Source organism: Molossus molossus, unplaced genomic scaffold (genome assembly GCF_014108415.1).
Source record: "Molossus molossus isolate mMolMol1 unplaced genomic scaffold, mMolMol1.p scaffold_m16_p_21, whole genome shotgun sequence".
NCBI lineage: Eukaryota > Metazoa > Chordata > Mammalia > Chiroptera > Molossidae > Molossus > Molossus molossus.
This window is the reverse complement of record NW_023425357.1, coordinates 37,950,330-37,972,215: the sequence shown is the minus strand read 5'-3', so window position 1 is coordinate 37,972,215 and position 21,886 is coordinate 37,950,330. Positions and strand designations below refer to the sequence as shown.

The 21,886-nt window shown below is 45.7% G+C and overlaps 1 protein-coding gene across 1 annotated transcript; it reads left to right on the top strand.

Moving 5' to 3' along the window:
* The first annotated feature begins 7,288 nt into the window (after nucleotides 1-7,288).
* PDP2 (pyruvate dehyrogenase phosphatase catalytic subunit 2) lies at nucleotides 7,289-11,909 on the top strand. The gene is made up of 2 exons (XM_036275313.1): nucleotides 7,289-7,344; nucleotides 10,057-11,909. The coding sequence occupies exon 2, from the start codon at nucleotides 10,109-10,111 to the stop codon at nucleotides 11,699-11,701; it is 1,593 nt and encodes a 530-aa protein (XP_036131206.1). The 5' UTR covers nucleotides 7,289-7,344; nucleotides 10,057-10,108; the 3' UTR covers nucleotides 11,702-11,909.
* Nucleotides 11,910-21,886: the final 9,977 nt, after the last annotated feature.

Genomic DNA, 21,886 nt, shown 5'->3' with positions numbered 1-21,886 from the left:
AGGACAGGTTTCTAGTCCCCAACAAAGTGCACAGTTTATCAAATGGAAAGATTCTGAGGGCAATACTAGGTTTTTTAAATCCTATATTTTAGATCATTTGCCTGTTAATCTATGGGGACTGGACCCTGTCCCTCTGCTCCCCTCAGAGGAGGTAAAACTCCCCCGCACGCCTGGGCCCCAATAAAGAAACAGCTGTGGCAGATGCACCAAGATGGGGAAGTGACTGAAAAGAGGCCATCCCTGCTAGTGGGCTGCCGTACATGTCCTATGTGGCATAGCAAGTCCCACGGCATGTTGGGACTGGGGTCTGGTGAGGAGACCTCCTCATCCTAGGAAAGGGAGGTAGCGGGTTGGTGCACAGGCATTCACCCCGAGGCCACAGGGGCCACAGGGTTCCCTGGGGAGGGTGGTCCAGCTGTGGAAGGGTCATGTTCATTCAGTGCCAGCCCATGGTGCTCGTCCACAGCCCCGTGTTTGGTGGTAGCAAGTTTCTAACAGGCTTCTCTGAACTTTGGGGAATTGAAAATAGGGATCCTTGGCACAGGCACAAAGTGCTCTTGGAGAGAGTTGAAAAACCCTCTGCCTTGTGTAAACATGAGTGCTAGGATGATGCTTCCCTTTCCTGCATCCTCTTGAAGAACCTGGGGTCAGAGGAAATTTTCCCATCTCTCCGCCTGCTGTGGGACCCAAATACTGCCAGGGGGAGGGCTTCCTTGGACACTTTTCACCATGTTTTTCTATTAGGTCTAAAGGCCCAATTGGTTGAAATAGCTCAAAAGGTATATAATAAAGTGACACCTCTGGGGGAAAACAAGATAAAAGAATAGCAAAGGTAATGATAGCAGCCTTAAGGGAAACAGGGCCCACAGAAAAGAATCACCCTAGGAAGGGAAATATGAGGAAGGGTCAGGATGGCAGACCTAGGTCCCCATTAGGAATAGAAAAGACAAGGGCAAAGTCAGGTGTAGAGGAACAAAATAAAAAGCTGTCTTTAACTTAGAAAAATGACAGGGCCAGGGGTCCTTCCAACTGAGCCCTCGAGAGACAAGAATAACAGACAATAGGAGACAAACTGGTTAGTTTCCTGGTAGATACTAGTGCAGCAGACTCAATCCTGACCAAGCCAGTGGGGCCCTAACCTACCCCTGGATTTCAAAGAGGACTATAGACTTTGGGAAAAAATTACTGTGACTCATTTGTTTCTAGTCATGCCGGAGTGCCCATACTCCCTACTGGGACGTGGTCTTCTCCAGTGACTGTTCAACTGCTGGCCACTGCCACTCCAAGCCAGCCCCACATCAAGTTCCACAAGATGCTGGCCATCAATCCTGCGAGCCTGCCTCCAGATGATGACCCAGAGAAACCTCTACTGGACTGCCTGGAGGTAATCAGCATAGTGCAGATGGCCCACCCAGGCCTCAAGGATGTCCCACTGCCATCATCAGATGAGGTATTGTTCACAGATGGGAGCAGCTATGTCCAGAAAGAAATCAGGTATGCCAGGGCAGCAGTAGTAACTCTGGACTGTGTCGTCTGTTCACAGTCCTTGAATAGGGGAACTTCAGCCAAAGGGCTGAACTCATAGCCCTAATCCAGGCTCTCTGATGGGGCAAGGGAAATCTGCTGCAGATCAGAAAGCTTAGGAGGCAGCCCTAAAACCAATGGGGCCCCTCCACATACACAAGGTCAGAAAATGATTTAGCCAAGCAAAAATAAGCCATAAAGGAAATCAGTGGAGGATGGACATGGTCTGGGTTGGACTTTAGTCAACCAGCTATATCAGACTATCTACTTAGGTTACACCAAGCTTGCTGAACTCCTGAGAGGCAGGTAATGTCCAGTAAACTCAGAGGGAAAGGAAGAAAGCAGAGGGATAAGCAGGAATGTGTGGGTCTAAGTAGGGAGGAGGAGAAGAAAAACTGGGGAATGTGCAGACAGCAGATAGATTGAGCAAGCTCTCAGGATATCAGGGGAAGGACTAAGAAAGTCGCAGAGGGTCTATGCAAGTTAAAGAAGAATTGTGTAGAGGAAAGAAATAAAAAGAAAAGGATTATGCAGAGGAAGTAAAAATAAAAAAAGAATAAAAGAAAAGGACATACATATTACAGAAAGACAGAACATTGAAAAAATACTCAAGGAAGAAAAAAAATAGGACACTGAGTAAAAGAGGAAGAGCTTGTCCCTGGTAGTGGAATAACAGTCTGGGACATAATAAAGTGAGTGACAGGTTTAGGCTACTCCTGACCCTTGGATCAGACAATAGCCCTGCCTTTATAGCAAAGATAACACAGGATATCTCTAAGGGGTTATATATATAAATTGGAAGCTCAATTGTGCTTACCACCCACAGAGTTCCAGGCAGGTAGATCGCATGAACTACTAAGGGCTATATAAGAAGCGGGCACCCTCATATAGATGTTAGAAGGTTAACTGAGCCCAAGAGTTTCCCTATAGAAAAATCTAACCCTATTCAGATTAATGTCATTAGTCAGCTAGACCTTTATTGGGCCACAGGAAGGACATAGGGGCTGACTGCTGATTATGCCTAAATTCGAGGCCACCTTATTATATAGGGCTAGGCCTCTCCAAGCCAATTTCCCAGACCCCAAATGCTGACAACTGTACATGGGACCAGCCCAAGTTAACTTTGGGGGATATCCAGGGGCAAAGAACTTGCATACTCCCACCTAAGTATAACCTCCAGCAATACAAAGCAGAGGAAATTTAGATCTCCTTTTCTTTAAGCAAGGAGGACTCTATGTGGCGCTGGGCAAAACCTGCTGTTTCTATGCTAACAACTCCAGGGTTATACAATAAAGCTTACCTTTAGTTAGGAAAAATATCAAGGAATGAGAGAAAAAAAAAAAGGAGACAGGGATCTGAGAATTGGTTTCAACAAATGTTTAACTGGTCTCCATGGCTAACAATTTTATTATGGGCCATTGCCGGTCCTCTGGCCATATTATGCTTACTTCTAACCTTGGGGCCACACATAACGAAAAACCTCATGAAAACTATACAGAGGAGAATAAATTCTGTAAAACTCCTTGTAGTTAAGGGACAATGTAGCCCTGTCCCAGAGAAGGGGGTGCGGGGTGAGTCAAGGATTTGACTCATCTATATAAAACCAGTGGGGAATGAACTGGGCTTTTTTAACAATCAAACTCCATTCTGAACAGTTATTCTCGCAGTAAACACCCGAGCAGTTTTCCAAAAAAAAACCAGGGACTTACACCCAGAGGAACCATAAAGATAAGGGGTTAATGATGGCCTTGGGAAACTTGGAGGGACCATAAAAAGAGAGAGATTAATTATTGCCCTGACCCCTGCAAACAATCCCCCCACCCCCACCCCTTTTTCCCCTGGAGCAGTCTGTATCATCCCAGGCACCAATTAAGCAGAGCCAGGAGGAATGTAGGGTTTTGTTTTTTGTTTTTTTCTGTAAATGTAGTTTTTTTCTGTTTTGTTTTTTTTTTGTTCCTATATAAGCAAAAAAAAAACACAAAAAACAAAGGAAGCTCAGGACTGGGATTTGGGGAAGTCCCCCCAGCCTGCAGTATAATGAAGTGCTCCTTTACAATTTGGTTGTGCGTCTCTGGTTATCTCGCTGACACCTTATAACACAACTCTCTGTAACCCCAAATGAACTAGCTATACAAAATAAAAACATTTTGTACTTGTGAATGAAAAAAGGAGTGCTGTAATAAATCATAGATTTCTAATTGGGCAGGTCACTCGAAAGCATTACCACCCTAAAGAAAGCACATAATCATCTAATCCTTGCTTTCTCCCACCTTCAAGGAATCTTCTTTATGTTCGTTCCCTCAATAATTTCAAATGCATAAAAGAAGTTGCACCTCTCCAAACAGGACATACAAATGGCCAAGAGACATATGAAGAAATGCTCAACATCACTAATCATCAGAGAGATGCAAATTAAAACAACAGTGAGGTATCACCTCACACCTGTCAGAATGGCCGCCATCAACAAATCATCAAACAACAAATGTTGGCGAGGGTGTGGAGAAAAGGGAACTCTGGTACACTGCTGGTGGGAATGCAGACTGGGGCAGCCACTATGGAAAACAATATGGTGTTACCTCAAAAAATTAAAAATTAAACTTCTATTTGACCCAGTGATCCCGCTTCTAGGAATATACCCTAAGAAGCCTGAAACACCAATCAGGAGGAATATATGTACCCCCATGTTCATAGCAGCACTATTTACAATAGCTAAGATCTGGAAACAGCCCAAGTGTCCATCAGTAGACGAATGGGTAAAAAAGCTGTGGTACATATACACAATGGAGTACTATGCAGCAGTAAAAAAGAAAGATCTCTTATCCTTTGAGACGACATGGAAGGACCTGGAAAGTATTATCCTAAGTGAAATAAGCCAAGCAGAAAAAGACAAATACCATATGATCTCACTTATATACGGGATATAATGAACATAACAGTCTGAGGAATACAGTAGACCCAGAAACATGGAAGTAGGGCACAGACTGACATCCCTCAGAAGAGGGGGTAGTAGGGGGTGGGAAGAGATAAACCACAGAACTTATGTGCATGTATGCATGACCAATGGACATGAACAACTAAGCCGGGGACGGGGCGGGGGTGGGGTGGGGAGGGGGATGCCAATGGGGTAAAAAAGGTAAAATATCTGTAACAAAAAATAAATAAAAAGTTTAAAAAAAAAAGTTGCAAACTGTTATTCTCTGAAGCATTTGAGATTTGTTTCCCAAGTCTCAAATAAACTCCTAAAAATTCTCCCTAGGTTTTGCCTCAAATAAACTCCTAAAAATTCTCCCTAGGTTTGTGTGTTCTCATGTTGACACACCCACTTATTTAGAATCCCTTAGTTATTTTTAGTTTGAGTCTGAAACAGCCATCTTGAGATCCAGGAAGAGAGATATTGTAAGTTCTGACTTACTGGTAGTACTTCCCAAGAGGACCAAGGGTGAGTGGCGGTATAAATATCATAACAGGGCAAGTCTGACAAGAATCATTTTATGGCAGGTACATCCTTGGGTCTGGGTGGGCTGGCCAGGCTACCAGTAAACCTTCTGGAAGACCACATTCTCAAGGTTCTAAGTGGCCTTTTCTGGTTATCTCCTATTTTCCTCTGCTTCCAGGGGAGGGTTGCACTTGACCTACCTCAGTTAAAGCAGTTTATAAAGAAGATGAAAACTGGAATCCCACAAAGAAAAGGACTGAAAGAATGAGTATCTGATGTCCTGTTTCTCAGCCTTTCTCAACCTAGTAACCACAAACCATTTGCAGAAACTGTCAGTGGCCCGGCCAGTGTAATTGTCAGTTCAAGGCACAGTGGTCAGTGGGGAGCCAATGAAGATTTTAGAACAAGAATGAGTTCTGGAAGGGTCACTGCCTGATCTGTAGAGGAAGGGTGGCTAAAGCTAAGTCAAAACTGAAGGTGTAGAGACCAGATGAGAGGCTTGGAATAGGGTGGTAGAATAACTGGAGGCAAATGTTTGGATTGGAGAATATTTAGGAAATAAAATTAACAGTATTAGATAACTGGCAGGAGAGTGGGATGGGGGTGAGGGAGAGGGAGGAGTCTAAATGACTCCCAGGCTTCTGGCTTGGGTCTTTGGGCAGCTGATGGTTAAAAGGGTTAATAATGTTTTAACAAAATTAAACTCCATTATTCCTGCACGTAAACACCCAAGCAGTTTTCTAAAAAACCTGGACTGATACCCAGAGGAACCACAAAGATAAGGGGGTAATGATGGCCTTGGGAAACTTGAAGGGACCATAAAAAAGGAGATTAATGATGGCCCAGACCTCTGCTGGAGCAACTCGTATCAGCCCTGAAACCAATTACACAGTGCCAAGAGAATGTGGGGTTTTTTTTAATGTAGTTTTTTTTTTTTACCGCCTGTAGTTTGTAACTATAAAACCCAGTGAACAAAGGGACTTCGCTGCTGAACTCTTTTCGAGGAGTCAGCCTGCCTGCACCCAGGCATATGCAATAAAGCCATTTTGCTCTACACTGGCCTTGTGTTGTGGATGTAATCGCCCGCAGGCTCAGACCTTTTAATGGTGTTGTAACGTGTCAGGGAGATAACCAGAGAGGCACAGCCGAATTGTAAAGGAGTACTTCATTACAGTGGGGGTTGGGGGGGAGGAGGGGGGACAGCTTCCCCAGATCCTCAGCCCCAATTCTTGCTCTTCTGCTTTTAAAGACAGAAGCTCACCCTGGCCAGTTTGGCTCAGCGGTTAGAGCATCGACCTGCGGGACAGAGAGACCAGGTTCGGTTCCCACTAAGGGCACGCACCTTGGTTGCAGTTTGTCCCCAGCCCTGGTTGGGTTGTGTGGGTGGCAGCCACTCGATGTGTCCCTTTCACATCGATGTTTCTCTCTCTCTCTCCCTCCCACTCTATCTGAACAAAAAATGGGAAAATGTCCTCGGGTGAGGATAAAGAAAATAAAAAACTGAGATTTCAAAAAAAATAAAGACAGAAGCCCCCCCCCCTTGCCCCCACCCTCAGGGGAGCGGTACAATAGTGGGTGTGACAGCTATTACAGAAGTCAAAATTAGCATTAATTAGCATTAATTCCGATATTCGGAAACTGCAAATACCTCCCAACACGTGGGGCAACTATAACCTTAGGCAAAATTCCTTTACTTCTAGGAGTTATTAACCAACTATTGGAAAAATACCGAGAAAAGTCCACTAATGACAAAAAAAAATAGAGTCATTTAGTCGCCTTGGCCAAGGGGCCCAGGTCAATGGGACTATTTCTGGGTTAGAGGAGGAGGGGAAGAGCTGGTTTGTCAGAAAGATGAGTTCAGGGCAAGTTGTGTTTGAGGCACAAAAGGGCCTCCAGCGGGAGGTGTCCAGGTGGTTGATAGTCAGGGTGTAGTGTTTGGGAGAGGGTTCCGGACTGGCCCGCACAGAAATGGAAAGGAAGCCATAGGGAATTGGAAAGGTTACCCAGTTTGGGGTGTGCGTAGGCGGGGCTGTCACGTAGTGGAGCGCTCGATCAAATGACTAAATGGCCCTGTAACCCTGGTCTCAACCTACTAGGGGTCAGAACCCGGCAGGGCGGGTAGGGGGAAAGTGGGGAGAAACCGGATTTGGCCCTTCGAGGTCCGTCCCTCCTGCCTGCCCTCTCTCCCTCCTCAGCCATTGGGCAACTCCATTGTCCATCAAGGGTCCGCCTCTTCAGATGAACCAATAAGGTCTGGCGAGAGGACGCTTCCTTCTTGAGTTGCACTAGTGGCATTCAGAGGGAGGCCGGGGTGGCGGCAGACGCGGCACCCTTGTGCAAGGGCGACACGAGCGGACAGAGCCCCGCGGCAGTGGCGCAAGCCGGTGAGAGTAGTGCGAAAGTCCGTGGTTGGGAAGGGGACGCGTACCGGTTAAGGACGCTTCTAACCCTCGCCGGCGTCTGGGCCTCCCACGCCCGCGGCTGGGTCTCAGGTGATGGGGTGGAGAGGGTAGTGAGGTGAGGTGAGCTGAGCTCAGGTGAGGTGAGGTGAGGTGAGGTGAGGTGAGGTGAGGTGAGGTGAGGGGGCGGGCCTGCACCCGCAGGGAAGAGCTGGGCTCACAGCCATAGTCATCCCATTCGCGCCACGTGGGCTCGCGACCAGCCAAACACCCTTGCTGCTACAGGAACACTGGCTACCTACTTTAACCCCCGGAGTAGCCTTGAGAGCTCGGCTTCTCGACTGAATCCCCTTATTTTACAGGCTGGGAAGCTGGGGCTCAGCGACGTGGCCGCGTCCGATTTTGAGGGAGATCAGGCTGGGTGGACTCAAGAGACTGCACTTTTATCAATGAGACCGTGGGTGAGAGACTTGGACTTAAGACCTGTTTGTTTCGTTTAAGAACGCCAAATTTTTTGGATAGGAGCTGCGGCAGACCGCCTTGTGCGGGACCCCGCTTACCTGGCTTCTCTGCAGTGTCTGGTGCAGGGAGAGGGCCAGGCGCCCTCTGTTCAACCTGACCCACCGCTCCTGTGCCAAGTTCAACGGGGCGGGCTAGGGGAAGGAGGATGATCCTCAGTTCTGGGAGCTCGGATACCCCCAACAAAACAAACTTGAGAAGGGCAGGATTCATAAACGAAATCCGAAAACACGTGGGAAAAGCTCTTTGTCCCGGGTCACTCGAGAAAATAGAGCAGCCTTTTTTTTTTGGTCTAAGGAAAAATACCACCAAAAGCTGTTGAAGGTGCTAGGAATCTGTTTCCTTCATGCCTTTGCGGAGGCAGATGTGAACCTTTTGGAAATGAATTTGGCAATACATATCTACACCCTTTGACCTACTAATTTATATTTGGGAAGTAAGGATAAAATCTAAGTAGGGGAAAAGTTGACTTATAAGGCAATACAGTTTGATGTTTTATAAATGGCAGTGGAATTGACCTTCTTATCTCCAACAACAGAGAATAGTTAAGTTAAATTGTGATTGTTTACTATACCAAAATGGGATACTATACATCCATGAAATATAATATGAATAAAATGCTCTTAACAGGAAAGCTGGATTCAGAGTTGTGGTTAGAATTATATAAATATGTGTACAGAATGACTGGAGGATAATACAACTAATGATAAAAGTAATAGCTACCTCTTTTGGAGCAGAAGGGTAATATTTCATTAAGTCTTCACGAAACCTTGAGACTAGTATTCCCATCCCACCCATGGACAACTGGAGCTCAGGCAGTGTGTCTGATACTAGAGAGCTAGTGTTATACCTAGTGTGCTATTGGGCCTTTAAGAATATAGTATTTAGCCCTGGACGGTTTGGCTCAGCATTTAGAACGTCGGCCTTCGTTCCAGAGAGATCTGGGTTCAGTTCCCGCTAAGGGCACGTACCTCGGTTGCAGTTTGTCCCCAGCCCTGGTTGGGTCGTGCGGGTGGTGGACACTCGATGTGTCCCTTTCACACCGATGTTTCTCTCTCTCTCTCTCTCTCTCTCTCTCCCTCTCTCCCCCTCTCACTCTATCTGAACAAAATATGGAAAAATGTCCTCGGGTGAGGATAAAAAAGAAATACAATATTTAGCCCTGACTGGTGTTGCTCAGTGGTTAGAGTGTCAGCCTATACACCGAATGGTTGAGGGTTCGATGCCCAGTTAAGGGCACATACCTAGGTTGTGGTTTGATCTCCTGTCCTGGTCAGGGTGAGCGCAGGAAGTAACACAATTGATGTGTCTCTCACATCATGTTTCTCTCTCTCTCTTCCTCCTCCCTCCCTCCCTTCTGCTTTCTCTAAAAAGCAATGGAGCCCTGGCCAGTTTGGCTCAGTGGTTAGAGCGTCAGCCTGCGGACCAGAAAGTCCCAGGTTCGGTTCCTGCTAAGGGCACGTATCTGGGTTGCAGTTTGTCCCCGCCCCTGTTGGGGTCCTGTGGGTGGCAACCAATTGATGTGTCTCTCTCACATCTGTGTTTCTCTCTCTCTTCCTCCCTCTCTCCTTCCCTCTCTATCTGAAGATAAATGCAAGAATGTCCTTGGGTAAGGATTAAAAAAAAAAAAAAGCAATAGAAAAAATAACCTTGGGTGAGTAGTAACAACAACAAAAAATCCAGTATTTAGGGCTTGCTGTGTGCAGGTACACGGCTGGGCCCTGGAGAGCCACTGGTAAGGCAGCCATGGTTCCTGAATTCATGGAACTTACAGGCTAATGGGAAAGCAGATATTTAAATAAACACTTAATGTCTCCTGAGGAGAGTGAACATGGGAACTAAACACTGGGCTCTAGCAATGGAAAGGATTTGGGAAGGAGAGGAAAAGGGAGGCCCTGGGTCAGCTGGGAGGAATGAGTGAGCTCTGTGGGGAAGCCCACAGTGGCTCTAAGAGTAGAAAGTATATTCAAAACAAACCATGTATTTCGCATTTTCTGGGATGTGTTTATGTGTCATAATGGGAAGTAGGGAGACTTGCTTAGATATTTTGAGTTTAGTCAACTCTTAAATAGTTTACCTTAAATATTTTTGTTCAGGATAGTAGCAAATTAAATGTTTTCAGAAGTCATTGTTATTGAGAAATTAAATTTAAAAAATTTTAAACTCTTTAATTTTCAGGTTTAAAAAAATCCTTTTGCTGAAGAAACACATTTGCTGGTATAGTTTCAGAATGTCAAGTACTATGTCCTACTGGATCTTAAATTCTGCAAGGAATAGCATTGCCACATTACAAGGGGGTGGGCATTTATATGCAAGGTGTGCCTCAAGTAGGAATAAATTAAAAAGGATGCTCTTTTCCTGGGCATCAACCACCCTAAAAAACAATGCCCCATGTAGTGGCTTTGCTCTTCCAAAAGCCTACAGACACACATCGACAGAGGAAGACGATTTCCACCTGCAGCTCAGCCCTGAGCAAGTAAATGAAATGCTACGAGCTGGTGAGTCAGCCCACAAGATTCTTGATCCCATCAGTGGAGTCCCAAATTCAGTGTTGCAGTTTGAGAGCAACCAGCTGGCTGCCAATTCCCCAGTGGAGGACCGGCGAGGTGTGGCCTCCTGCCTGCAGACCAATGGGCTGATGTTTGGTGTCTTTGATGGACATGGTGGCCATGCGTGCGCTCAAGCAGTAAGTGAGAGGCTCTTCTACTACATGGCAGTGTCACTGATGTCTCAGCAGACCTTGGAGCAGTTGGAAGGAGCAATGGAAAGCATGAAGCCCATGCTGCCCATCCTACAGTGGCTTAAGCACCCAGAGGACAGTATCTACAAGGATGTCACATCAGTGCACCTTGATCACCTTCGGGTCTACTGGCAGGAGCTGCTTGACCTGCACATGGAAATGGGACTGAACATGAAGGAAGCATTAATGTACTCCTTCCAGAGACTGGATTCTGACATCTCGCTGGAAATTCAGGCCCCTCTCGAAGATGAGATGACAAGGAACCTTTCACTCCAGGTTGCTTTCTCTGGGGCAACAGCTTGCATGGCCCATATTGATGGGGCTCATTTGCATGTGGCAAATGCTGGTGACTGCCGGGCCATCCTTGGTGTCCAGGAGGACAATGGCATGTGGTCTTGTCTGCCCCTTAGCCACGACCACAATGCCTGGAACCAGGCTGAACTGTCACGATTAAAGAGGGAGCATCCTGAGTCAGAAGACAGGACAATCATCATGGACGACAGGCTGCTGGGCGTCCTTATGCCCTGCAGGGCATTTGGAGATGTCCAGCTGAAGTGGAGTAAAGAGCTTCAGCGCAGTGTCCTGGAGAGGGGCTTTGACACTGAAGCCCTCAATATTTACCAGTTCACTCCTCAACACTACTATACCCCACCCTACCTGACTGCTGAGCCTGAGATCACATACCACAGGCTAAGGCCCCAGGATAAGTTCCTCGTGCTGGCCTCAGATGGTCTATGGGATGTTCTGGACAATGAGGATGTAGTGAGGCTGGTGGTGGAGCACCTAAGTGAAGCAGGTCAGCACAAGCCAGACCTGGCCCAGAGACCGACAAACCTGGGACTTATGCAAAGCTTGCTGCTGCAGAGGAAAGCCAAGGGCCTTCACGTTGCTGACCAAAATGCAGCCACACGTCTGATCAGACATGCCATAGGGAGCAATGAGTATGGGGAGATGGATCCGGAGCGGTTGACTGCAATGCTGACATTGCCAGAGGACTTGGCGAGGATGTATAGGGATGATATCACTGTCACTGTGGTGTATTTTAACTCAGACTCAATTGATGCATATTACAAAGGACTTTAAGAATCTCCCATCCTATTGCCAAGGTTAACTTAAATGTTCTTCTCAGACATTTTCACTTACTTTTAAACTGGCTATTCAAATCTAACTGTTAAAAGTGCAGTCAGGTGTAGCTTGCTTAATAGTAGACTAATGTGAGATGATAAAAAAGAACAGCCTAAGTTTAAAAACAATAGCAATGCCCTGGCTGGTTTGGCTGGTTTGGCTCAGTGGTTAGCGTGTCGGCCTGCAGACCAAAGGGTCATGGGTTCGATTCTGGTCAAGGACACATACCTTGGTTGCGGTTCGATCCCTGGCCCTGGTTGGGGTTGTGTGGGAGGCAATTAGTCAATGTGTCTCTCACATCAATGTTTTTCTGCCTCTCTCTCTCCCTATTTATCTGAAGATAAAGAGAAAAATATCCTCAGATGAGGATTAAAAAACAAAACAATAGCAATGATTTCATGTCCCTGCATATTTTGGTTACCTCCTCTATGCAGGGAGGGCAAAGCATAGAGACACAAGAATTGGCTTGGGCTCATGTAACTCAGGTCCTTTTATAAAGACACTGTTGATAAACTGTGTCAGCCTGAGCCTCCAAAGGATAAATTTAATCAAATTCTAAACATATGAAGAACTTTAGGATCTTCTGAGGTTTTGCTACAAAATCTGCAACTTGATAACTTTCCTCAATTCACAAGCATGAAGGGAGGTTTTGCTTGTTTGTTTTAATTACTAAGACCTAGGTTTACAAAGAATATTACAGAACATTTTTCTGTGCAATATTCAAACCACTTTTGTAATTATTCTTGTGAAAACATTTTGTAGTGCTGCATTCTGGTCCTATTTTAGTTTATTTTAAAACTGAGCCCTCAGACTTACAAACAGGCCTGCTGTCAGCATGTTTGGAATGGCCTGTCTTGGTTTTCAGCTGAGGATGAGAGGGGCTAGGCCTCTGGACCATGGAATTTACTTGTGCAGCTTTTGGTCCCTTCCACTGGGTCCTACCCCCTGAACCTTTGAGCCGTACTTGGAGGTAATTTCTGTCTAAGCCTTAACTCCTGGCCATTCCTATATTAATAATATTTTCTCCAGGGTTCAAGCCTCTGGGGGTTTAGTGATAGCACTTAACCTTTCTGATTATACCTCTCAAATATTCTTGTTAATTCCTACCTTTTCTGTGCTGTACTGCCTCATCCTGCTGCTTCTAACTGCAAAGAATGCTTCCATTTCAAGTGGTTGCAGAGAAAGAGAACACGTGACCTCCTTGTGTCTAACATTTAGGCAGGGCTGGCTTATGCAGTGGATTATAGACTTAAGATTTAGCCTGAATCTGGAGAGGTGAAACAGAAAGGACCTGTGAATAGTCACTAACCAATGCTCCTGAGAGGCGGTGGAGAGGAGGACAAAGGGAAATTTGTCAGATGGGACACTTGTCCCAAGAATGGGATAAATCGCATTGCTTCTCCTTAGGAACTGGACCATAAATAGTATAGGAGCTGGGGCAAAAATAAATGTAACCTGTAGTGGTTTCTGTGGGCTGCACAGACTTGTGTCTGTTGGAAAATTAAACCATGTGAATCCTTTTTTGGGAGATGAGTTTCATGTTATGAATTACAGTGGCATTTAAACGACAGAAAAATGTGTCCCTAAGTGGAAACACAAATATAACCCCACAAAACTGACTTTTGTTTTTTTTTAATCCTCACCTGAGGACATTTTTTGTTCAGATAGAGTGGGAGGGAGAGAGAGAGAGAAACGTTGACATGAAAGGGACACATTGAGTGGCTGCCCACACAACCCAATCAAAGCCAGGGACAAACTGCAACTGAGGTACTTGCCCTTAGTGGGAACCGAACCCGAGTCTCTCCAGCCCGCAGGCCAACGCTCTAACCACTGAGCAAACTGTCCAGGATGTGTTTTTGTGTTTTGTTAATCCTCACCCGAGGATATATCTTCCTGTACTACATTAGTTTATCCCTCTCATCTCACCCCCTTATGCTATCCACTGAAAGAAAAGCAAATAACTAGGATTGACTTCCTCATTGTTGTCCATGCCCCAGTGACATTCATTCAAGTGTTGGTATACTTCTAGCTTGGGGACATTTCCCTGTACATTTTCAGTGCAACTGATTAATGATAGGGCTTCACTAAGAAGTTCTCTTCTACATGCTTAAGCCTTGGTTCTTTTATTCTGAAGCTATCAGTATTTCTTCTAATCTAGATCTTAACTCAGAATTAAAATATGATTCACTACCATTCTGCTCACATGAAGGTTTATTGCTAGAGCTGAAGACTGCTTGTCTGACAACCTTTGTTCTTCATGTCCACTAAACCCTGGCACACCCTCGAAGCATTTACCTGGAGTACAGAGTATGAATCCTATTTTGGAGCAGCATGGTCATAAATGTAACTGATTCAGTAACTTGTAGGACAGCTGAGAGAATACGGATATCCCAGCTGTTTCTCCAAGTGTATCTGTTTTTTCTCTGCCTAAGAGATTTCCTGCTTTCTAATTGGTATATTGAAAGAAGAAGACCAGTTTATTGTCTGCCTTTTTCCACTGTGAAGTCTTGTCAGCCTTTTCCATGAATGCTCCAAGGAATACCTCCTGGTTTAACTCCAGTGTGTATCTCCTCCTGGTTTAACTCCAGTGTGTATCTCCCTGACCACAGTTCTGTGGTCATTGACCTTCCTGAAACATGTCGGCTACTGCTTGAGGACACTGGGGTTAAGAGGGAGTTGGTGGTACTTGTCAGTTCTTTGAAAGCATTTATCATCGATTCCTTTTAGATTTCAATTTTGAGACTTCTAAAATGACCTAAAAATTCAGATTGAATCTTTAATATTTTGGTCATGACTTTTGAATAAAGCATGCTTTGGTGCTTTAAATTGCATATTTATTATTTTAGGTAAAAAAACTTTGGTAATAATTGGCCTACTTTAGGTATTTTACATGTAAGTAAAATACACCTCTACTGATTCTGGGAATTGATCAGAATGGATAGGGAAGATGGTATTAATTCTAAATTCAAATTAGTATAGGTCAAGTTACTTAGATTCAGTTTCCTGAGATGTTAATTGTAATGTTAAAGCTAATTTATTATAATGCAAATGTAAACTTTGAGCTATGTTAACATATAAACATATCACCCAGAAGTATGATTGGCCTAAAACATCTCTAGTATTGGGCACACTGGGTAAAGTTCAGGTTAGACACAATTGATTTGGCTGGTACCTTTTATACATAAGTGAAATAGAAACAGTTCACACTTGAGTTAAAGAAGAGGATAATTAATTGTATGGAACAAGAAAATGTGTTCAGGATAAGTCTGGCTTGACTCTTTTGTCCATCAGTCCTTGGTGACCTATGTTCATTTGACAATTTAGAGGAAGCCTTAACTTCCCAGGTTAAACCAGAAAGTCCTGGAACTGAGCCAACCTAGTTTCATCTTAAAAGTGGTATATTTGTCCCAGAATGTCACTCTTTCCCATGACAGAATAAGCCCGAGTGTAGCTTTGGAACTGGGGCATAAAGGCTGGTGGAACCGCTTGTCCTGCTGCTATGTTCATCCCTGAATGGAAAACATGTTTGGACTGCTGTGCAACCATCTCCTGAACAGGCTGAGGCTCTATTCTTTTTTTTTTATCCTCACTCGAGGACATTTTCCCATTTTTTTGTTCAGGTAGAGTGAGAGGGAGAGAGAGGAACACAGAGAGAGAGAGAAACATCGATGTGAAAGGAACACATTGAGTGGCTGCCACCCGCACGACCGACCAGGGCCGGGGACAAACTGCAACTGAGGTAGGTGCCCTTAGCGGGAACCGAACCCGGGTCTCTCCAGACCGCAGGTCGACGCTCTAACCGCTGAGCCAAACCGGCCAGGGCTATTCTTTTTTTTTTTTAATCCTCACCCAAGGACATTTTTCCATTTTTTGTTCAGGTAGAGTAGGAGGGAGAGAGAGGAACAGAGAGAGAGAAACATTGACGTGAAAGGGACACATCGAGTGGCTGCCACCCGCATGACCAACCAGGGACAGGGACAGGGACAAACTGCAACTGAGGTACGCGCCCTTCGTGGGAACCGAACCCGGGTCTCTCGGGACCGCAGGCTGATGCTCTAACCGCTGAGCCAAACCGGCCAGGGCTGAGGCTCTATTCTTTATGCCTCAAGCACCTAACATTTAACCTACCTCCTGGAAAATATCTTTTTTTTTCTTTATTGATTTTAGAAAGAGAGGAAGGGAGAAGGAGAGAGAGACAGAAACATTGATGAGAGAACATCAATTGGCTGCCTCCTGCTTGCCCTCCCCTCCCCCAGGGGATTGAGCCTGCAACTTGGGAATCTAACCTGCAACCTCTTGGTGCATGGGTCGATGCTCAACCACTGAGATACACTGGCCGGGCCTGGGAAATATTTCCTTTTTTTTTTTATCCTCACCCAAGGGAAGGGAGAGAAACATTGACTGGTTGCCACCCACACGACCCCAACAGGTGCCGAGGACAAACTGCAACTGAGGTACGTGCCCTTAGTGGAAACTGAACCCAGGACTCTCTGGTCTGTGGGCCGACGTTCTAACTGATGAGCCAAACCGGCCAGGGCTAGAAAATATTTCTTAATCAAGCATTTACTTGAAAAAGTTATTAACCATGTTCTTTAATACTTACTGACATTTGTATTTTAAGCTGTATATCAATGTTCGTATTTGACATTGATTTTCTTTTTTTTTTTTTTTTTTATCCTCACCCGAGGACATTTTTCCATTTTTTTGTTCAGGTAGAGTGGGAGGGAGAGAGAGGAACAGCGAGAGAGAGAAACATCGATGCAAAAGGAACACATCGAGCGGCTGCCACCCGCACGACCAACCAGGGCCGGGGACAAACTGCAACCGAGGTATGTGCCCTTAGCGGGAACCCAACCCGGGTCTCTCCAGACCGCAGGCCGACGCTCTAACCGCTGAGCCAAACCGGCCAGGGCTGACATTGATTTTCTAACCATTAGAGATATTTAAATGAAACTTGTAAATAAAATAGGCACAAAGAATCTACCCGAAAGAGAAGTGTTCTCTGGAAATTTTTTAGCTGTTAGACCACACAGGAAGTCCTCATTTAGTGTTAAACATGTGTTTAGGGACCTGAAAAGGAGGAAAAGGAAGTGAAGGCTTTATTTTATTTTTATCCTCACCCGAGGACATTTTTCCATTTTTTGTTCAGGTAGAGTGGGAGGGAGAGAGAGGAACATCGACGTCAAAGGGACACATTGAGTGGCTGCCACCGGTACGACCAACCAGGGCCGGGGACAAACTGCAACTGAGGTACGTGCCCTTATTGGGAACCGAACCCGGGTCTTTCTGGACCACAGGCTGAGGCTCTAACCGCTGAACCAAACCGGCCAGGGCAGGAAGTGAAGGCTTTTGATGTAAGATTCTCCACACACTTGATGCCAAGGCCTGTCTGCTGGGATTTCATGTTATTTAACTGAGCTTGTTAAATCTTAAATTTATGTTAATCTTAAACGTTTTTTCCATTGATTTTTTTTATTTTTTAGAGAAAGTGGAAAGGATTGAGGCAGAGAGAGAGAGAGAAACATTGATGTTGAGAGAGACAAATAGATTGGTTGCTTCCCGCACAGCCATGGCCCGGGCCCAGGAAACCTGCAACCCAGGCCCGGGCCCTTGACTCGAATCAAACTAGCAACCCTTCAGTCCGAGGTTCCGATGCTAACCACTGAGACAAGCTGGCCAGGGCAAATTTGTGTTAATCTTAAATGCAGAGCCTGCTTTGGGGAAAAGTCTAGGCAGCTTCCTAGATAGACTTAAAGACCCCACTTCATCTCATCCCCACTAACTGAGCCATATCTCATTGCCTCTGGAGGGATACAGCTCCTAAGGACTGCTTCAATAGATGCTTCTTAAAATGCAGATACATTATTATTAATTATTAATGTTATGAACATTAGTCATGAACACTTTAGTGTGGGCTAGGGTAGTTCTATCAAGCCTTGAGGAGGAGCAGATTTGGGGATGGAATGGTGGAAAAGAGAGTGTCTGAGGTCTGATTAGGATAACTAAAGGAGCTGTTTCCCAATTTTTAACATGATAACAGGTTCAGAGGTTGAGAAACTTGCCCCTGACACCATGGTAGGGCTGATTTGAGAAAAGTCTATAGCCCATGAACTTGTCCCAATCCTGGGCTCTCAGAAAGAGATAGTAATTCACAAAACATCTCTTATTGCCCAATGTTGGTCCAGTGTGGTGGGGGATGGGACAGAGAAGCCCTGCAACGAAGCTAAGTATACTTAACATATACATTTCAATATCCCATCATTTAGGAACATGATAAAAATAGAGGGAAACCGAATTAAATAAAAAACAAACAAACAAACACATGTTTAGCCCTAGCCGGTATGGCTCAGCAGTAAGAGTGTCACCTGCAGACTGAAGAGTCCCAGATTCAATTCCAGCCAAGGGCACGTACCTTGGTTGCAGTTCATCCCCAACCCAGTTGGGGTCATGTGGGTGACAACCAGTTGATGTGTTTCTCTCATGTCAATGTTTCTCTCTCTCTCTCTTCCTCCCTCTCTCCCTCCAGCTCTATCTGAAAATTAATGTAAAATATATTCTTGGGTGAGGATTTAAAAAAAAATGTTTACTACCCCTTATTTATTTATTTATTTATTTATTTATTTATTTATTTTTATTGTTGAAAGTATTACAGATGTCCCCCTTTTTTCCCCATTGACCCCCTCCTTCCCACTCCCACTCCCCCTCCTGTCTTCCCCAGCCTAGTGTGCATATGGATTGGTTGTGCATATATGCATATAAGTTTTTTGGTTTATCTCTTCCCACCCCTCCTATCCCTTCATCCCTCTGAGGTTTGTCAGTCTGTTCCCTACTTCCATGATTCTGGATCTCTTTTAGTCGACAGCTTATTTTGTTCATTATGTTCTGCAAATAAGTGAGAGCATGTGGTACTTGTCTTTCTCTCACTGGCTTATTTTGTTTAGCATAATACTCTCCAGATCCCTCCATGCCATGTCAAAGGGTAAGAGATCTTTTTTTCTTAGAGCTGTATAATATTCCATTGTGTAAATATACCACAGCTTTTTTATCCACTCATATACTGATGGACACTTGGGCTATTTTCAGATCTTAGTTATTGTAAATAGCACTGCTGTGAACATAGGGGTGCATGTATTCTTTCTGATTGGTGTATCAGGCTTCTTAGGATATATTCATAGAAGTGGGATCACAGGATTCATTGGCAGTTCTATTTTTAATTTTTTGAGGTAACACCAAATTGTTTTCCATAGTGGCTGCACCAGTCTGCATTCCCACCAGCAGTGTACTAGAGTTCCCTTTTCTCCACATCTTCACCAGCATTTGTTGTTTGAGGATTTTTTGTTGGCTGTTATTCTGGCAGTTGTGAGAGAGAATTAGATTTTATTTTATTTTTGTTTAAACCTCACCCAAGGATATTTTTTCATTGATCTTCAGATAGAGTGGGAAGGGGAAGAGAGAGAGATCCATGTGAGACAGACACATTGATTGGTTGCCTCCTGCACAAACCTGACCAGGGCCGGGGGCAAACCGCAACCGAGGAACATGCCCTTGACCAGAATCGAACCCGCAATTCTTTGGTCTGCAGGTTGACACTCTAACCGATGAGCCAAACTGGCCAGGGCAGAGAATTAAATTTTAAAAAGTAAGCTCTTTGGGCTCTTTAACTTGGGGGGGGGGGGGCGGTATTATACGGTTCCTTTCACCTCTAGAGTTTTTGTTTTCATTTTACCTGATGCTAATAAACGCCCTTAAGTAGTTCCTAGGTTGGTGACCTTCTGAATCATGGGTGGCTGGTGCTCTAAGCAACTACCTCTATGATGGGTGAGCCTTTACTAGACTTCTGTAGGTCAGATTGTCTTTGGCTCCTGACCTGTTCTGCTCCACGTGGGAAATCACCTGTCTTAAAGGAGCATGTGGGGAGTGAGGGGGCCACAGTTCTAGTTCTGACTTTCACTGGCAAAGGAATAAGTTGGCCAAACACATTACCCTCAACCCCTGGAACAGTGGTCTGTAGATGTACTTTCCAAAGCCACCTGTCTCAGATTTTAACTTTCCCTACCTTTCTGGGATTCTGGAAAGCCCTCACTTGTCCAACCACATGCTCCCTGTAGCAGATGAACAGAAGAAATGGCTGCCATGATTATATCCATAAATGTATAACCAATGGACACAGACAGTAGTGTAGGGAAGGCAGGAGGGGGGTGGCAGCAGGGAGGAGAGGGTCGATAGGAGAATAAAAGTGGTACATCTGTAATACTTTCCTTTTTTAGAAAATGTTTTTATTGATTTTTTTTTAGAGAGAAAGGAAGGGAGAGAGAAACATCCATGTAAGAGAGAAACATCCATTGGCTGCCTCCTGCATACCCCCTACTGGGGATCGAGCCAGCAACCCGGGCATGTGCCCTGATGGGAATTGAACCAGGACCTTTCAGTCCATGAGTCATTGCTCAATCCACTCAGCCACACCAGCTGGGCTGTAATACTTTCAACAATAAAGATAAAAAGAAATAAATGTCTGCCACAAGCTACTGCTCTGCCCAGTCTACCCAACACAAAACTTATGTGCATCACAGCAAGGCATGCAGAGCTGGCTAGGGATGGCCCCATCCTGCTGGGGCTGAGAGGCCCATGATACTTGACACAATGGGGAGCGGGAGGGGCCAGTCCAGGGGAAGGGGCACAGGGGTGAGTCTAGTTCAGATTTGGGGCAGGATCGGGGGGCATTGTGGATGTAGGGGCAAGAGTGAAGGTTGGGGTGGAGGGGAGCTAGCCAGATATGTCTGATGAGCAAGGAGCCCCTCAGGTGGTATCCAGGAATGAAGAAGTGAGCAAGGCCATGCAGCAACCTCAGAAAGGGCTATGAGCATGTCTTGCTCTTCATCAGCATAGAGGTAGGGTGGGGGCGGCACAGAAAGTCCTACCTCAATCCCCCCACTTACAGTGTCCTCCCATCAGGCTCAGCCCCCTGTCCAACTGTAGAATGAAAGTGGAAGAACAGGATGGATGGATGGATGGATGGATGGATGGATGGATGGATGGATGGATGTTTGAGAGAAGCAGATTAAAAGGAACCAGCAAAAGAGAGAGAGGTCAGAGAAGCAGGAGGAAAACTGAATGATGGTGTGAAAGTGAGGAGGGGGGTGAGGAGTGTCTGGTACCAGAAAAATTATGGGTATGAATGGGTGGATATGAATAATTAGCTAAAAAAAAAAAAAGGTGAGGGCCATTGTGTATTCTCACTTGAAACCCAGGACACAGGACAGGCCTGGATGGTGAGGTGGAGGTGAGGAGTTGGCTCTGTGAGAAGCTGATTGAGCTGCTGGGATGACCCTTTCTCTGAAACAAAGTAATGCAGTGGGTTGCGGACAGGGAATGTCATCAAGAAAACAACATGCTCCTTAGTTTATGGGAGGAGAGAGTGTCCATGGGTTCACTTGGTGTCCCAAGGTCTTTGCTGACCCTACACTGGAGCTGGGGCATGAAGGGATGGAGGAGCTGGGCCTCTTCTGAGCTCTGTCTTGTGGCTTGGTCACTAAATCCTGGGGATGTCCTGATGAGAACACGGATGGGAACCCAGGGCTGGCACAGGCCCTTTGTTGGATATCTGTAGTAAAGCAACATAAAGCAGGAGGCTGCCTCTAGATGTCACCATCTGGCCGTGTTGATCGCAGCTGCAGCAGAGGAAAGTGTTCCTGAGAAGGTGAGGCCCTGAGGCTCACCCCTAGGTGGAGCAGGGTCTCCCTGGGACTGCAACCTGGAACAACCTCAGGAAGCCTCACCAGACCCTGGAAGTCCTTGGGGTGTGGTGTGGAGGAAGGGCCCTGTCCTGTGGTCATTCAGCCCTGCCTTGTGGGATGGTGGGGTCCCAAGATGGACTGTGGTTGGTAGGGGAGTAGCTGCTACCTTTTCCAGTCTCCCCAATGTGGGTGGCCCCCTCCATGGACTGCCTGACAACTCAACCCTCCCCACCGCTATCCCCCTCCACTCTGCAGCCAGTCCCCACAGCTACCCTCGAAGCAATTCTGGGGTCCATTCCCCCATGCCCACCCCCTGTCTCAGCCCCAAGAATGGTCCAAATGACTTTTATCCTTCCCCACCCCAAACAACAGCTGCCCCCTCCGGGCAATTCCACCCAGTACACAGGAG